This window comes from Ziziphus jujuba, chromosome 3, assembly GCF_031755915.1.
Source record: "Ziziphus jujuba cultivar Dongzao chromosome 3, ASM3175591v1".
NCBI lineage: Eukaryota > Viridiplantae > Streptophyta > Magnoliopsida > Rosales > Rhamnaceae > Ziziphus > Ziziphus jujuba.
The window spans coordinates 23,241,752-23,260,356 of record NC_083381.1 but is presented as its reverse complement, the minus strand read 5'-3'; the positions used below and the strand labels follow the sequence as shown (position 1 = coordinate 23,260,356).

Genomic DNA, 18,605 nt, shown 5'->3' with positions numbered 1-18,605 from the left:
AAGATCCACATATTTGATTAATTAATGATATATATTTATTAATTTATCAAATTTTATTGATTATTTTAGTTTTTAAATAGTATTAGTTTTGTAATTATATTATATAAATTTATTGTAGTTTTATTTAGTTAAATAAACAAAAATGGCTAATTAAAAAAAAATGAAATAAAGGTTTTTATTATATTGAAATATTATTTTGCTTTAGTTAAAGATATAGAATGAATATCAGTTTTATAATTAAATTATACTTTTTATATATAACACTTGAAAAATACATGCCTATATATATATATATATATATATGAATATGATAAAATACAAATGGAGTGCGGCCGAGGTCGCAGTCAAGATGGCAACAGCCATTCTTGTACCCATCCCTATCAAAAAAAAAAAAAAAAAAAACACAAATGGAGTTGCTTATCCCCGTTCCAATAGTCTCATTCTCTTAGAAGAAAGGTTAAAATTATTTTATCCTATTCCAAATAAAAATGTTTAAATTTTATCAATAAAAAATAACAACAATATTAATACATACATAGATTTATGTATATTAATTTTAGTCTCTATACTATTTTTTTTTTTTGGATCAAATCTTTTTAATATTGATAGTATCACTTGTAATATTTTAGATTTATATTATTATTTAACCTAATAATTTTTATTAGATATATCAAATTGTTCAATTTTATATATAACAAAAAATTAATAAAACAATATTTAACACTATTAAATAGTGGTCCACATGCAATGTATATGACCATGCCTAGTATTGACACAAGTATGAGACACACTAGCATGAGAAAGAATGTGCCACTACAAGTATGACACCATAAAAAATGAGCTATTATAGAAATTGTGCCAACAGGATCCGATCCATTTAACACCTCTAAATTGAAAAGAGGCACATGAGAGAGAGTGACATAGAGAGAGTGACATAGAGGTGGCTCCTCACTAAATTATTCCATGATTAAAGCGTGAAAATTTACGGGCTCGTTGCATAAGAATTGCCGAAGCATTAAGGTTAAAACAAGGGCGCTAATAACCCACGATTAAAGGCTATGTTTAACTTTGAACATCTAAGCTCTATTACCCAAAAAATAAGATTGGGAATGACAGTTAAAAAAGAGGAAACAAAAATAAAATATCAACATTACCATATCAAAATGGGGCCATTTTAAGTCTACCAAAAGAAATTTAGCCATCATCCTCCTCCACATTTTTATTTTCTTTTCTCATTCTTCTAAACATAGGTATCCAGGACTCTTTTTCGTTTTTAGTGCATAGATTTTACTCGGAATAAAAGAATTATCTGGACTATTATTGGATTAAATGAAGTTTACTCCTCCCCCTTCCCCACTTCTTCAAAATGGCCTATTCCTAATTAAATATATACTTCATTTTAATATCATAATAATAATATTATTATTATAATAGATGCTTTATTAAGAGTAACAAAATATATATGCATATCCACAAAAACAGATGCCTTGTAATAATAATAATAATAATAATAATAATAATAATAATAATAATAATAATCGTGCCTAGATTTAGATTTTTTTAAACGTAAAATAACTATTTTGCATGCCAGTGTTAGCTTAGATTTTTATTCTCATTATTAAAATGGAATACCTAGCTATCAAATTAAATTGATCTTATATTGTGTGTATATATATATATATATAATTGTGTGTAAATACATGTATATCATACAATCCATACATATATAAAAACATAAGACACAAAATAATTTATGCCACATCTATATTATGAAACAAGCTTTGTACAATATTACCATATATTATATGTGGTCACTCCAATTATTCATTTACAATATATATATATATATATAGTATGTACTATATCAATCGGAATAATTTTAAGCCTATAATACTCTTGAAACCTACCCCATTCATAACAATTATTCTCTTTTTTATTCTTTTCGTTAATTTCTCTATATAAACAAAAGACTAACCTTTTATTTTGGCTATTAAAAAACTTAGGTCACGTTTAGTTTAGTAAATAGAAAGATTATTCATAATAGAAATAATTATTCATAAAAATTAAATAAGGAAAAAGGAGTAGTTATTTTATTGACATGATTGGTTATTATATTGAATTTTTCTCTTTCCAAAAATATTAAATTACATAAAAATTAATCATTTATTAAATTAATAACTATTTCTTAAATTAGGAGAATATGTATTTTTATGGAATAAATAATTTTAAAATTGAAATATACCAAAAAAAAGAATAGTGAATTGTATTCTTATAGAAAAATTATATTTGAACAAAAATAGCTATTTATGGGGATAAAAACAAAGAAAAAAATTAATAATTCCTATTTATATGTTTGGTAAGAATATTAAATTAGATTCAAAATTTGGTCTTTGATAAATATTTTTAAAAAATCAAATATGGTCAAAATTAATATTAAAAGTAAACTTTTATATTTATTGATCTATTTTGACTATATAATATTAAAAGTAAACTTTTATATTTATTGATCTATTTTGACTATATAATGAACTATTTAAATTGAATTTCTTTTACAAATATATCAAAGATATATTTAAAACTTATATAGATTATAATATGGAAACAACAATTATGAACCTTTTAATTTAAAATTATACCAAATATAAAAAAGATAATATTTTGGAATAGCCTTTCATTCTACGTACCAAAAATAGATCTTGCTTTCTAAACTAAAGGCCTTGATGTAGCTTTTTTTTTTCTTTCCTTTTTTGTTTTCTTTCTTTTTTATAATAAAAAAGGACTTGATATACTAGACGTTCTAGATTTTAACGATAACAAATTAAAGAGTGGGCAACTATCACAAACAATAATAATATAGTTTACACTCAAAATTAAATAATTCATCTAAATTTGTGCGCATTTATTAAGTAATTAAATTTGGCATGTGCAGTTGGGGATTAAACCAGTTGGGCATGTACATTTCTTATTTTGGTATTTAATTATAAACACTATTAAAATAATTATCATGGAAATATATATCCTATTATTTTGATCATATATATATATATATGTATACCTTATCAATTGGAATAATTCTAAGCCTATAATACTTCTGAAACCTATCCCATTCATAACAATTTTTTTTTTCTTTTTCTCATTAATTTCTCGATATAAATAAAAGACTAACCTTTTATTCTGGCAATTAAAAAACTTAGGTCACATTTAGTTTAGTATTAAAATGATTATTCAGGATAGAAATAATTATTCATAAAAATTAAATAAGGAAAAAGGAATAGTTTGGTTATTATTTTGAATTTTTTTTCTTTCTAAAAATATTAAATTACATAAAAATTAATTATTTATATATTTTTAGTACATGATAACTAATCTAGATTTAAATATATTTTAAATATGGTAACCATTTTATCGTGGAAAGAAAGGAATATCAATTTTGAACTTTTAAAAATTAATAACTATTTCTTAAATTAGGATAATTTTAAAATAAATAATTTTAATATTGAAATATACCAAAAAAAAAAATAATAGTGAATTGTATTCTTATGGCAAATTTATATTTGAACAAAAATAGCTATTTATGGGGATAAAAACAAAGAAAAAAAATTAATTATTCTTATTTTTATGTTTGGTAAGAATATTAAATTAGATTCAAAATTTAGCCTTTTATAAATATTTAAAAAAAATCAAATATGGTCAAAATCAATATTAAAAGTAAACTTTTATGTTTATTAATCTATTTGTACCATATAATGAACTATTTAAGTTTAATTTTTTTTACAAATATATAAAAAATATAAGTAAAACTTATCTAGATTATAATATGGAAACAATAATTATGAACCTTTTTAATTTCATTAATCATTGATTTGTGTTAATTTTTCTTATATGATTTTCAAATTAAAAATAAATTAATAAAATATGGATACCCAAAATTGAATGACTAATGGATTATTTTTAAGGGAAAAACAATTACAAAATAAATCAAAATCAGAATAATATATAATATGGCCAACGTTTCTACCATTACTTGGAAACAATTTCATTGATCAGTGCTAATTTCTTTTATGTGATTTTAGAATTAAAATAAATTAATAAAATACGGATACGTAAAATTAAATGGCTAAATGATTATTTTTGCCAAAAAAAATACAGACTAAATAAAATATAATATACAATATATTTCCATAATAATTATATTTTAACAATATTTATAATTAACAATATATATATCTCTTATTATTTTGATCATATTTTGTGACTGATTTTAATTTCCTTAAGCGTAATTCAATCAATTAAACATTAAATCTTGGGTAAGAAAAAATTTAGCACTAATCAAGGGAGATGGAAAGGATCTTTGTCCTTTATAAAGTCTCAAGGAAGAAGAAGAGGGAAAGCATAAAAACCTCTAGTCCTTCATTATTTTCTGTGTGTTATACGACACTCTCATTGTTACCATTTTTTTTTTGCGTGTCATCTTCTATTCATTTTGTTTAAAGAAAATGCCATCATTCTCTGTGTGTTACACGACACTCACATTGCCGATGCCCAAGCCACCAAAGCCTGTTCGATCCATTACCGAAACAGAGAAGAACAGCACACACACTCGGACTAAGCTTGACAAAATTTTGAAATCAGGGGCTTTGAAGATTTACAGCAAGGTGAAACAGCCAACTCAATTCCTTAACTCTCTTTTCACCGCCAAAAAATCCAAGAGCTCGTCCTCCGCCCATGCCGTTAAAAAAACGGTTCGTTTCGACCCTGTGACTGTCATTGTGGATGAGAATGGTCGCTCATGTGGTCACAGATGCTTGCACGAACCAGAAGAACAAGAAGTCGGCTCGACTCTGATGCCTGCATGGAAAATCAAACGGTTGCATGAATTCCAAGTGTCCGAGAGAACGCGGCGAGTGGAGGAAGCAGCCAGAGAGGAATTTAGGAGATACTATCGTCAAATCCAGAGAGATTTTCTTTGGGATGACGATGCAGTTTCCTGTTCAAGTTCGGATCTTTTCGAGCTTGAAAATCTTAAATAATGTAGCATTTGTTGTTTAATATCATACGGAATAATATAAACCAGCATTTTTTCTTCTTTTATATCTTTTCTGCTTATTATTATTGTCTTGTATTTGTCTTGTTGATGTTGTTTCATGCACACTGGCACTGGCCAAAATATGAGATACCAGAAATCTAACCATGACAACGTTTTCTCGTATTCTTCGATAATATAAATTGTGTTTTAAAGCCTTTTGTATATGCCATTACTTTCCTCATTGTTATTTTTATTTTCTTATTGATAATGATTGCTTTGCATCAAAAACTAGTCAAATTTAGATTATCTATCGGCTTGTCCTTCCTTTTACTAAAACGTTGCATTGCCAATTAGGAATTCCCCAAAAACATTATAACATAAATATAATATAATAATAATAATAATAAAACTATATTTTTCAAAATATTATTTTTTGGAGATTTTTAAGATTAATGCAACTTTTCCATTTTCGTTTCCTTTTCAACACTGAAATAAATTAATTATGATTTATACACGTTTAGATTATTATATAGATGGAAAACTATTTTATAAAGGAGGTAATTGAATATATTACCAAAGAAAAAAGGACTTCATTGAATATACATGGAAAACATTAGCTGTTTTAACCCCCAAAAGAAATTAAAAAAAAAAAAAAAAAAAAGGAAAAATTGGTTGGTTCACATGCACTCTAAGAGTAGCAGGTGCTATATATGGTTAATTCACAGCAATTGAGAGGGTATCCTGATTCGTTGACATCTTTGATCTTGAATCGTATTAGCCGTATTGACAGGTGCCATATATGGACTTCAATGACTTGATTTTATTCCCTTAAAAATTTTAACTTTATAAGTATATATATTTTTTTATAAAATATCATCTTATTTATTATATATAAATTTATTTAAGTTTTAAAAAATGAAATATAAATATAAATTATGTATTTTTATTAACACTAAATATATAGTCCTTGTATCTATTCCTACTTGTACCCAAGACAATGTCTTTTGCCTGGTTCCCACCCGATCCTTTGCATGGTCAGGGATTATAAGGAAAATAGGTTAAATATAACCATCTCTATTCCCAGCCATCAAAATAATAATAAACATACCTTTTCTTTTTCTTTTTTCCCTTAACCAAAAAATCTTGGCGTAATTAATCATTTTTATTACTATTTATTAAAACACATATTAAAATAGATTGTCTTATTGCCTTAAATTCTCTTCTCAAATTGCTCTCATTCACCTTATTTACCTCATATTTCTTTAATTTTGGTATGGAATAAGGAAAAACTATTGAAGTAACTTGCAATTTTTTGCATTAAAAAAAACCTCTTTTTGTGATGGTCCAAAATCTTCAAAATGATTTTTTTTTTTCACTTTGTTTGGAGATAAATATCTTCACCAAAAGTTGTATTATTCAGTTTTGGGCTTGCTTCTTCATGCAAAATGATGTTTTCTCCAATATCTTTTCAATAAAGTTTGGATATCCTATGACCAAAAAAAAAAAAATGGTACTTGTTCATAATTTTAAATTCTATGAATTTATTATTAAAAATGTGTAATATATAATAAAACTAAAACTAACCTACATTACTAAATTTTGTCATATTATCATTTGCACAACAACAAAAATAATCATCGATTTATATATGTATATATATATATATTTAAAAGCTTATAAATTACCAACCAGATTAATTTTAAAAATAATAATCGAAAAGTCAAACTCTGTTTGTGATGTTTTTTGGTAATACTCTGGTTGTGATATTAATTACTTTACACACTCGCTACTTTAATGAGCTGCATAGCAAAGCCTATATAGATAGGCAGGAGGATGAGATAACATCCAAATCAAAAGGGGAATTTGGCCCAATGCCCCATAGGGATGAGCTTCACGATTTTTACCTCTTCATTTGCTATCTTTTTTTTTTTCTACCCTTTCAATTTTTAATAATCCCAAAATACCCTTATATCCAAATTAAATATTTTATTTTTTTTATTTTATGTTATTTCTTTCTTTTCTTTCACCCGACTGTTCTCTTCTCCTTCATCACGCTTCCCTAAAGCTGGCTCATCTCTTCTCATTCATCCATCAAGCTTTCTTCACCTAGTTGCTGTTTTGCCAAGCAGCCCCGTTTCGTCTCTCCGGTCACCAAAATTCCATACAAAGAAAGAAATTGATGGTTTGGAATTCGAAATTAGGGTATTGTGAAGAAGGAGGATGTGGATTTATATACGAAGTTCAAGGGTGGTACTGCATGGCGGAAGCAGATGCGTAAGCTTGCTGTTTCATTTGGCCTCTCTGATAAAATGCATGGTCTGTTTGCTTTATTTTTCCTTTGACTTTTTGGTTTGAGTGGTTTCAAGGGTTTATTTAAAACATTTGTGGGGTGTATTTTTTTTTTTCTGATTGCTTTTGGGATAAGTTGGAATCGAAATTAGGGTTATGTTTTTTTGTTTTTGCTATTTCTGTAATTTTTTTCCTTATGCTTTTGTAATTTTTGTTTTAGGTAGTGTTCGGTGTGCGATTTGAAGGTCTGATAATGGAAATCGGCAAGATTCGGGAATGGAGGATGGGGATTTTGTGGTGGAGACTTGCATTACATATACTCTACCCCCGGCATTGATGCTTGAGAAGGGATTAGAGAGTATCAAAGATGCTGTGGGGAAGTTGAAGCTGAATCCTCCTTCTACCTCCAATGGGTTCTTTCGGTTTCAAGTACTGGAAAATTCCGTATGTGATTTTCATTTCACACACTATGTCGTTTCACTTTGCTGTTTTAATACTATGTCGTTTTGTTTGGTTTTCATTTCATATGTGATTCTGTGAGGATTTCTAAAGGTCGCTGTGCCTTCCAGTGCGAAAGCTTTGGATTGGTTTGCCTGTTAGTCAGAGTCTTGCGAGGTTTTCCCTCTATTTTTATGTCGAAGGAAACAGAAAATCATGATTGTATGTGAATGAAACCGTTGGAGTTTTTGGAATTGGGTCTGCTGTTCACTTTACACGGAGTTCTTCTTCTATCTCAGGAGAGAAGACAACGAGCAAAAGGTTTAGATTCTCGTATATCTTATTTCTCCCTCATCAAAAGCGTCTCCTATGATGATTTAGGGGTTGCATTTGGTTTTTGTTGTTTGTTGTCTGTTATTCATTATATATATATATATATATATATATATATATGTAAAAGTAATTTTAACTTTGTTAGGACAAGAGTTCCTTTTTTCCTATTGAGCTTGATGGCTGAACTGGTTAAAGTTGGGGGTTTGTAATACGGTTCCCCAACTCCATAAAAGAAAAGGTTGCCCTTTGAATAGTTAGTCTGAAAGATGGATGTTTCAAACTTCTATTTGGAGGGTCATGGACAATTTTGGAGCTATTGAGACTTACGACTTACCCTATTCCATTGACATCGAGGTGCAGGAGGTTATGTAATCATTTTTTTAAGTGGCTTTAGGCTAACAAGCAGAATATGTGTTGAATAAGAACCCAAGATTTGTTAGTTATTTTGTTGAAAGGTCTATTTGGAAAATGACAAGGCAGAAATGAAATTGAATATTAATGTGAACTCTTCATTGGCAATTATGTAAGGAATGTTTCAACATATATGCTAAAGGCTCTAAAACATTTTATGAAATTTAGAATAATTTTGTCCATTTATTGGAAATTTGTGGTTGGTATGAAAAATTGATTAAGTAATGATGGTTAGTTGCTTATGGTTATGCATCTAATTATGATGCAAAATCTGTTGCCTTTAAGGTTCCTGCGTGTTTGATAATTTGCATTTGGTATTGCAAATACGATGCATACTGTAGTGGCAATTTTTTTATCTGCATGTAGGTGTACGTTGTTTTGCATGGATACTTGGGTCTTTTAGATTTGTATGAATCTTTTCCTTGACAACTCTAAAAATGGTAGCTAGATGCTATTAAATTTAAGTAATGTTTGTGGTTTCTCCATAGATAGAACAAATGAGCTCTTGCAAAACAAGGGTAAAACTTTGACTGTTCATTAGTCATGGTTTTGCATGTGATAGTTATTTAATTTATTGCTTTACGTAGTTGCATGTGATACTTATTTAATGTATGTCTTTGCTGTACTTAGTTGCCTGGTGCCATTGCTTATCTTTTTATTACCGTAGTTGTGTTGTGTAATGGTATGCTTTTTCTTATTCGTCTACTGTTTGTTATTTATTTATTTTTATTAATTTTTGGTTATTGGCATTCCAAAGCATTGTTGAATGTTGATCATGTTGATGTTTTGTTTGACTTGTTGCATCTGTGATGTTTAGTTTGTTCTCTGCTACATGTTTTGTACTTATTAGATTACTGGTGGATGAATTTGATGCTGCACTTTGGGTTGGCAGAGGTTGAATCTTTATACTTCTTTATGGATACTCTAGGTATTTAATTATTTTCTTTGAAACTTGTATGCTAAATATTGTAACTAACTGCAGATATTTCGTTTGATTTCATCTAGGTATCAAATCGGTCTCCGTTTTAATGGAGGTGCCCCGTATGCTTTTAATGCTGTCACTAAAGTTTGACATTATACCAATTGTGGTGCCAGTTGGTGTTCGAGATTTTGACATTGATGGGGAACGTTGGGTCAATTCGGGGTTGATACCAACAGAGGCTTTTGTAGGAGCTGTAATATTCTTTAGTTTTTATTCATAAAACACTTGTACAATTTCCTCTTACTAATTCAGATTTTGTTTTTAGTTTTTGTACATGATTCTCGTGTCAATATGATGTGTAAGGAGCAAATGTCATTATTAAATTCTCCATATTATTTGATATGTGGAAAAGCAATAAATAAGAAGGATGATAATTTAAATGGATGGTAATTGAGTTCTCAAATATTGGCTCTCTAGTTTCTGACCATTAGAACTTGTTTGAATGGTATGCATTGAAATGTAGTTAGTTTTAGATTGTAAAATATGATTCCCAGCATGCAAGCTTCTTCCAATCACTTTTACATGAACGGCTCCATGGTAGTATGTCCAAACGAGAGTTGTTAGGAGGGAATTAATTGTGCACTTGTGGAAACTATTTAAATAAATGGATATGAAAGTGTAAAATAAATGTACAGTTTCCCATTTCTCATCTACCCTTATTTCTCATTAACTGTCGAATAAAGTGGAAAATATTAAAACAATTTTTTTTTACCATCTCTCATTTCTCATCTACCCTCATTAACTTCTATCCCTCTCTCTTACTCTCCCTGCTACCACATTAAATGAATCCTGTGTGTCTTCCTCTCTCTTTCTCTTTTGTTGGTTACGTACCTTTCAGCCTTTCTTTGCATTTACGAACATTGCAGAAAACACAATACCACCTTCAGTTCAGTTCACTTTCCCTGCATACCCCCAACCTTTTGTGATAACAACAAGACTAAAAATCTTCATTGTGGAGCCCATACACTTCAAAAGGGTGTAATTAAATTGTACGTTTCTGCGGATCAGAGTTAAAGATCTTTTGGTATGTGTATATATATACATATATATAAATATGTGTACAGATATGTATACATTTTTCCCTTATATTGGATTCATTGTTTGTCACGTTTTGATATGATATATAAGTGCAAGTTCTATGTTGGTGCTATTTTATGTAAAACAATCCATAAATGGTTCGGAAATTTCCATTTGAAAATTACAACCTTTGTTTGTTACATACGGTCCATCAGTAATTATGAAACACTTGTTTGTTGGAAAATTTAATGGCGGTTCCATCGGAATAGTTAATTTTTCCATTTTCTAAAAGCAAACCGATTGGACAATCGAATTTGTCCACTTCTCTAATGTTATTGTAAACGAATGACATGCTAAATGTAACTATATTTATGATGTTTAACAAAATAATCCACAGAACACCACATTGTCAACATTGCATCCATTCAAGTTAACGTTATGTTATGATTTAGCACATGTGCCATAGATTTGACATCTTAATCTACTTTATCCACTATGTCTGTCAAGAATAGCTATTCTACTAGGTGTTAATATGCAACATTTAAACAGTATTTGTACTCATTTACATAAAATGCATTTGTATTTTATCTTTACTCATTTACTGAAAATGCATTTGTATTTGTATTTAAAATGCTATTATACTCATTTGCATTTAAAATGCTATTCCACTAGGTGTTAATAACATAATTGTTTGGCTTATTTTCTGTACTCATTTACTGAAAATGCATTTGTATTTTTTCATTACTTTTGCTTCAGGATTATAGTTAAACCTTCCAGCAAAGATTCTACGACTGCAATTATTTTTAGTCATACGACCTCACGAATTACCACAAGCTTGTGACAAGTAGATACTTAGTATGTTTTGAATTGGTAAACCCTTTGTGCTCAATGCTACAAATTTCAATTTTACTGTTCTATGATCGAACATGGAGTGTATGTTCTGAAGGTACCTGGAGATACCAACATCAAAGAACGAAGATTATACATATCAAAAGGAATTGTACGTTGGCAAAACTTGAAGATGTTGTCTACAACGCTCTCAACTTAGATTCTACACAACATCAATTAATCTTCAAGTTCATATACCATGTGTGTTTGTCATGTGAGCCGTACGTTGTGGAAAATGATGAAGACCTACAAAGTTTTATAGAAGAGTATAGTTCACACAGATCTCCACTTATTGTTGATATGTTATCCAGGGTTCCACAGAGTATTAATACTGCTGGATGTGTTGTGAATAGGATACCTACAAGTTCAGGCTTTATGACTATTGCCCCACTATCTGCAGTTCCCGAGACAGCTACTTGTACCTCTGATGCTGACATGTAGTCCCCAGCGACCGAACTTCATGTGCCGGAAACTCAACTTGGATTCTCTGAAAATCAAATTTCTGAAAACAATGTGCAATCTGTGGAACATGATCATGATAATGAGCGCTTCAACATTAATGATATGAATGAATATCGTGGACATGATATGATCAAGATGAACAATTTAAGGTTGAGGTCAACACTAATCGTAGTGAAGATGGGTTACGAGACATTTGTTGGACCCAACATTCGGGACTTTCAGCTGGTGATAGTCGACATGGTGAGTCTCCTTATGGTAGTAGTCCAATTGATAATGTGAATGATGATGTGCTTGCCTCTCCTTGTACCAAAAACCATTTGGACATTCGACAGGATTCTACTGCAACCATGGCTGAACTTAGGGTTAACCATCGCTTCTCATCCGTCAATGCCCATGAAATCATTCGAATCAACCAACTCTGTGCGAGTACGAATGCACTATAGATTAGTCTTTATGCACTAAGGAGAAAATTTGAATTCAAGGTCAAGAAGTCAGATAGAGTCCGATATGAGGTTGTATGTGCAAACGACAATTTCATGTGGCGAATGCGTGCTACCAAACTACATGGTGATAATACAGAGACCTTCATGATTAGGGCCTTCAAGGATGAGCATATTTGCTCTTTAAATATCATGAAAAGGGATCATCGTCAAGCAACAAGTTCAGTTATCGGAGACATCATCCAGCCAACGTTTGATAGGATTTCAAGGCAATACAAACCTCAAGATATCGTGCATGACAGTCGCTCTAATTACGGAGTAAACATAAGCTACAACAAAGCATAGGCCGCTAAGGAAGTTGCACTATCAGGTTTGTGGGGCACGCTAGAAGATTCATATGAAAAACTTCCTTTATGGAGTCACGTTTTTAAAAGCAAAAATCGGGGCACGTTTACTCGAATTGAAACTGACGATCAAAACAGATTTTTAAATTTTTTCATGGCACTTGGAGCTAGCATTAGAGGGTTTCAGCATATGCGGAGAGTCGTAGCTGTCGATGGAACTACACTGAAGAATAGATATAGAGGTTTGTTATATATTGCATCATGTTTGGATGGGAACAATCAAATTTATCCACTTGCTTATGGAATAGGCCCTGGGGAGACGGATGCGGCTTACACGTGGTTTTTTGAGAGCTTTAAAGAAGCTTTTAGGGATGATCCGAATATAGCTTTTATATCGGATAGACACAAGAGCATTGCAAAAGCAATACGTACAATTTTCCCTAATAATCACCATAGCCACTGCACATATCATCTTGGTACAAATTTATATGCTAAAAAGTTTAAAGGTAATGTGAATGTGATTATATCAACTTTTAATGATGCAACTAGAGCATATATTGTTGAGGATTTTGATAAGGCCATGCAGCTTTTAGAAAGGGTTAGTATTGAAGCTGTACAATATCTCAAGGATGGAAGTCCTTCAAAATGGGCTAGATCACATTTTCCGGGCAATAGATACAACATAATGACAACTAACATTGCAAAGAGCATGAACTCTGTACTTATTGATGCTAGGGATAAACCTGTTTTGCCATTACTAGATCACATTCGTGATGTCTTGCAAAGGTGGTGGTATGAACATCGAACTAACGCAGCTGCAATGCAAACTCCTGTTACTAATTGGTTGGAAAAAAATCATGCAGAAGCGCTCAAATAATGGCAGAGGCTTACGTGTTATGCCAATGAAATTATATGAGTTTCAAGTTGTTGGCCATGGCATGTTCGTTGGAGTTGTTAACTTAGAACATAAGACGTGCTCATGCAAGGAATTTGACATTGATGGATTTCCTTGTGTCCATGCAATTGCAGCATGTAAGCATCGACATATTTCTCCATATTTCCTTTGCTCGGTGCATTACTCAATTGACTCACTCCGTGATGCATATTCGGAAACCATATATCCACTTGGAGATAAATGTCAGTGGCATGCTCCAGATGATGTCATAAACCAGGTTGTACTTCCACCTCTGGAAAAATTACCGAAGGTCTACAGTCATCGTATTTTTTTGGCCAATTTGAGAAATTTTTAAGCAATTTTGGAATTTTCTCTCCTTAGGATAATTTTAGAATCCATATTTTGCATGTTTTTGCATTTAACACACATTATGGGACTTGGGGGCCATAACATTGGTAAAACATGATTACCACTGGGGTTTCGGTAATTACCGATGACACCTACGGTAATTTTTCCAGAGGGTATATGCTGGTTACCGAAGGTTTCATCGGGAATTACTGAAGGTCGACAGTCATCGTAATTTTTTAGCTAATTTGAGAACTTTGTCAAAGATTTTGGGGTTTTCCCTCCTTAGGATAATTTTAGAATCCATATTTTGCATGTTTTTTCATTTAACACACATAAAGGGACTTGTGAGGTCCAAAAAATTGGTAAAATGTGATTACCATAGGGGTTTCAGTAATTCCGGATGAAACCTTCGGTAATTTTACCAGAGAGTATATGTTGGTTACCGAAAGTTTCATCGGGAATTACCGAAGATCTACAGTCATCGTATTTTTTTGGCCAATTTGGAGGCTTTTAAGCAATTTTGGGATTTTCTCTCATTAAGATCATTTCATAATCCGTATGTTGCATGTTTTTTCATTTAACACACGTCAGAGGACTTGTGGGGCCCAAAAAAGGGTAAAATGTGATTAACATAGGGGATTCAGTAATTACCGACGAAACGTACGGTAATTAAATATTTTTTCCAATTGGAGAATGTTTTCAGAACATTTGGGGTTTTGATGTTTGGGGGCATTAATGAATGTATAATTTGCATGTTGTTGCCGGAAACACCCCATTAGCTGAGTATTTGGAGAAAAAAAAATGTTAATTCATATTACCGAAAGCGTTTATGTAATTACCGATGGTGAATCGGGAATTATCGATGCACCATCGGTAATCATCTTTGCTTTAATTTTTATCACAACCGAGGGTCTTCTTTTCTCTCTTTTTTTTTTTTTCAACGGTTATCATTACTAAAGATAGGTTCAGCATATTAAGATAACATTAGTATAGAGTGTCATAACATTAAACATACGATCTACATTCAAAGTTTATTAAAGTACAAATCAACAGCATATTTTTTTTCTAAAAAACATAATGTCTTGCGGGCCAAATGAAGGATTCTCCTCACTACTCTTGTATTCAATAAATTTCAAAGCGTAGACGCCACAATCACCCCTGCAGAATAGCATTAATGAAAACCAACCACGTGTATTTCCACACATAACCATAATAAAACAGCAGCAATAGAAGTTGTTTGGAATGACAACACATTCATACCCATTATCTTGGCGGGGTACATCTTTGATCATGGTCATCGTGAATGGCTCTAAAGTGGGAGGCACGTCAGGATTCTTCTTGTAATATCCCCCATCCCTCAATAGGTAAGGCAGCATATACATAAGGCATTCCGCATTGTTCAACTCTTTATTCTGGACATATTTATTTCCCATATTTGGATTGTATAAATCAATATGTCGAGCCTTCAAGTCCACACATGCTGCCAACCAATGCGCGCCTCCATTGTTGACACGGATGTACACCTGCAAATTAGAACATAACCTCATTATCCACAAAATGGGAAACTTAGTGAGAATTTTTTTAAATATATGTAGGGACTTACATAATCACATCTCCGCAACAGCACGCTAGGTTTGGGTGACTTCCCACGCACATAGCTACAAAGGGTCGCATCACATGAATATGTGATACGAGATGCCCTCCATATGGGATAACGCCCTTTGATGGATGACTGCCAAATAATGAAATATATACAATATAAAATATCATCAATATAACATTAAGCAACGCAGTAACATCCCATCATCTTACCCAAAATAACACGTCTAGTATGGCACAGGTGTGGGTGAACATCTTCTCATTCTCAAACCGCCTTTTTCGTATGAAATACAAAATAGTGTCAATATGCTGCAAAACCACATTACAGGAAATAAGTAACAAGTGCGAGGTGATAAATAAAACATCATTCCAAACGTAGGAACACAATGATTTTACATGAACATAAAGCATATAACTTACATCGGAATTTAACCATCCTTCAGAGGTAAGTAGCTCAGCAAAAAATTCTTTCCCACCGTAATATAAGATGTACACACGGTTGCTTCCTTCGATGCCACCCTATACCACTCATCGAATGCCCTCTCCTTCGATGCATCACTATGTCGATTAATATTAAATTTGACCTTCTTTTTACACGGGTCGGTGTAAGGAAAGATGACATGATGTGACTGGTGGTAAACTCTACCGAATCGGCTTGTATCACCAACATTATGCATCCAATCTTCCACCTCAATCTCAACTAATTGGTCATGATGTGGACTGTCAGCCGAAGCCGATATCCCACCCGAAATGCAAAGGCCGATATGGCACCAAAGCCCAGGAATCCTCCACATAGGGTCCTCCAGGTACGATAGGCTCAAACGGTGTAGTACAATCATCATCCTCCTTCCTACCATTGGAACCTTCTATGGGCGCATCAAATTCTTCGACTTGCTCTCCAAATGACGGTGCCATTGGGGATGATGGTCGAACCAAAGATGATGGTGAATGGCTGTGCATATGATGTTCGGCACAAAACACAATAGTTATTTTGCAGTTCCCAAACTCTAACAACAAATAATTGCTGAATTACAATATATAATTTAATAATGCTAAAACACTAAAGTATACTAAGTTGTCTAAATGATACCTGATGCTTTTGTTGGTCAATAACAGAACTAAGCATCTTCCTTAACACTGCCATCTCTTTATTTAATTCATCAAATTTTACCTCCAAGCAAGCAAGCTAATCAATATCAATATCCAAAACATAAGTCAACATATATTAGTACAACATATGAAATACAAATTTGCGTGCAAGTAACAATTGCATACCCTAAAATTCCATCTGGAGGGCCACTAGAATGCTCCTCAGCTTTGGACGCATCTTTAGCGCCAACAGTGGCTATTGGTGCTACAAGTGGAGGTGACGTGTAGCGAACTTCATGTATGTTAACTGCTATTGTTCGCCAGTAATCCATAGTCTTCTCCTCATCGGTAGCATCTAACCTCCAGTGCACAACATACTACATGAAATGAAGAAAGGATAAAAAAGTAAATTTGAAAACTGACTATGGTAATGTAACTTGAATGTAGTCGTACCATGTAGTCTAAAAAAAATTTGCCTTACATTGTTATTTGAGGTTAACCAATTATGGACAGCAAAATGGTTCAGTTGACTTGTAGCATGCCATCCAAGGATCCTCAGACAACGGGTTTCCCACAACTACAAAATATAAATTATAGGTTATTAAATATAATTTTTAAGTAAACGCTACATGTATTAAATATATTACCGTACCTGAAACGCCAATGGAAAACCTTTTAGGTTATAATACTGTGATTTATTCTTTACTGCACGTCCTCTATGTTGGAATGCATTGTGGAATGAGTTGATCATCTCCTTGTAGCTTAGAATGCCCCAAGGGTAGGAATTGAATACCTCGATATCAACAACCAAATCAATGAATTTTCTATTTATTTGAACCTTCGGATCCATTCCGAGTACACCATGAACTAAGAAATATAGTAATGCAATTCTTACAGCATCCCAATCATCCACAAAAAGTGTACCCTTGAATATTCGTTCGAGTTCGGGTGGTTTCAAGTCAGTCTTGTCATCTAGCAACCTCGTGAGCAGCTCCTTTCCTTTGGAAATTTGCATATCATACATGGAAGGGTACCTACAAAACTTTAAGCCACTAATGAGTGTGAATTCCCACTTTGTAAACCACACTCCAGATCCGTCGAAGTTAAACTCCAGTACTTCTGGATTGTTGGACACAACTTGTCTGCAAAGCAGGTGATGCACTACCTGACCAGAGAACCGGAGGTTCTTCATGTCAAGTAAGTGTCCAAAATATGTTTGTCTATACTTTTCCAGCTGCTCACTTGTGAGGATACTTGTAATTACTTTGTTCGCTTCTATTGGATTCCCGAATGCATGTGCCCTAACTTTAAATATATCGGCATCTTGAAAGATCTGTTCCTTTGGAGCATCGATGGGCTGTAAAATGAATTACATAAATGGAACTGACATCAACGATTTAATCATACCCTCTTTTTCCACCCTAACTTGATAATAATAATTTCCAACTAAATCTTAAGACATATGGGTTCACATTTTTGCACAAGTGGTAATTACCGATGCAACCATCGGTAATCAACCTACAATGGACTAAAAAAAATCCCGATGGCCTATCGGCAATTACCGATAGCCATCGGGTGAAATTTTTCTTGAGTTTTCACATTCATGAATAAATACTGACAGATGTCTTATCATTTACCGCACAAAACAACATAAATGAATATAAAACTTACCATATCAGATGGGGGAGAGGAAAGTGGAACGTGCCCTCGAAGTTTGGCTCTTTCCATCTCAGCTTTGGATTTCTACCAAGTAGTTCGTCAACGCTTAGAGTCGGGTGCTGCTGTGCTACCACCGCGTCTCTTACTTTCCACCTTCTTAACTCCCTTCTTCGGTTGACGTCGCAAGTTCCTCTTTGGTGCCATTATAAAGTACAACCTACAAATGTACATTGACAACATTAATAAACTTTTATCTACCTTTAACCACATTGTCAACTATGTATACATATATAAATATCCGCAATCCTCAATTTCACACGCTCTCTTCCTAAGGATATTGTGTATGCCATCTACAAAACATTTACTGTATAGCAGTGTGTTTACT

At 32.2% G+C, this 18,605-nt stretch overlaps 1 protein-coding gene across 1 annotated transcript; it reads left to right on the top strand.

Annotated features, from left to right (window-relative positions):
* Positions 1 to 4,538: 4,538 nt before the first annotated feature.
* On the top strand, positions 4,539 to 5,030 carry LOC125423249 (protein BIG GRAIN 1-like B). The gene has a single exon (XM_060815408.1). It carries the CDS (start codon positions 4,539 to 4,541, stop codon positions 5,028 to 5,030), a length of 492 nt encoding a protein of 163 aa, XP_060671391.1.
* Positions 5,031 to 18,605: the final 13,575 nt, after the last annotated feature.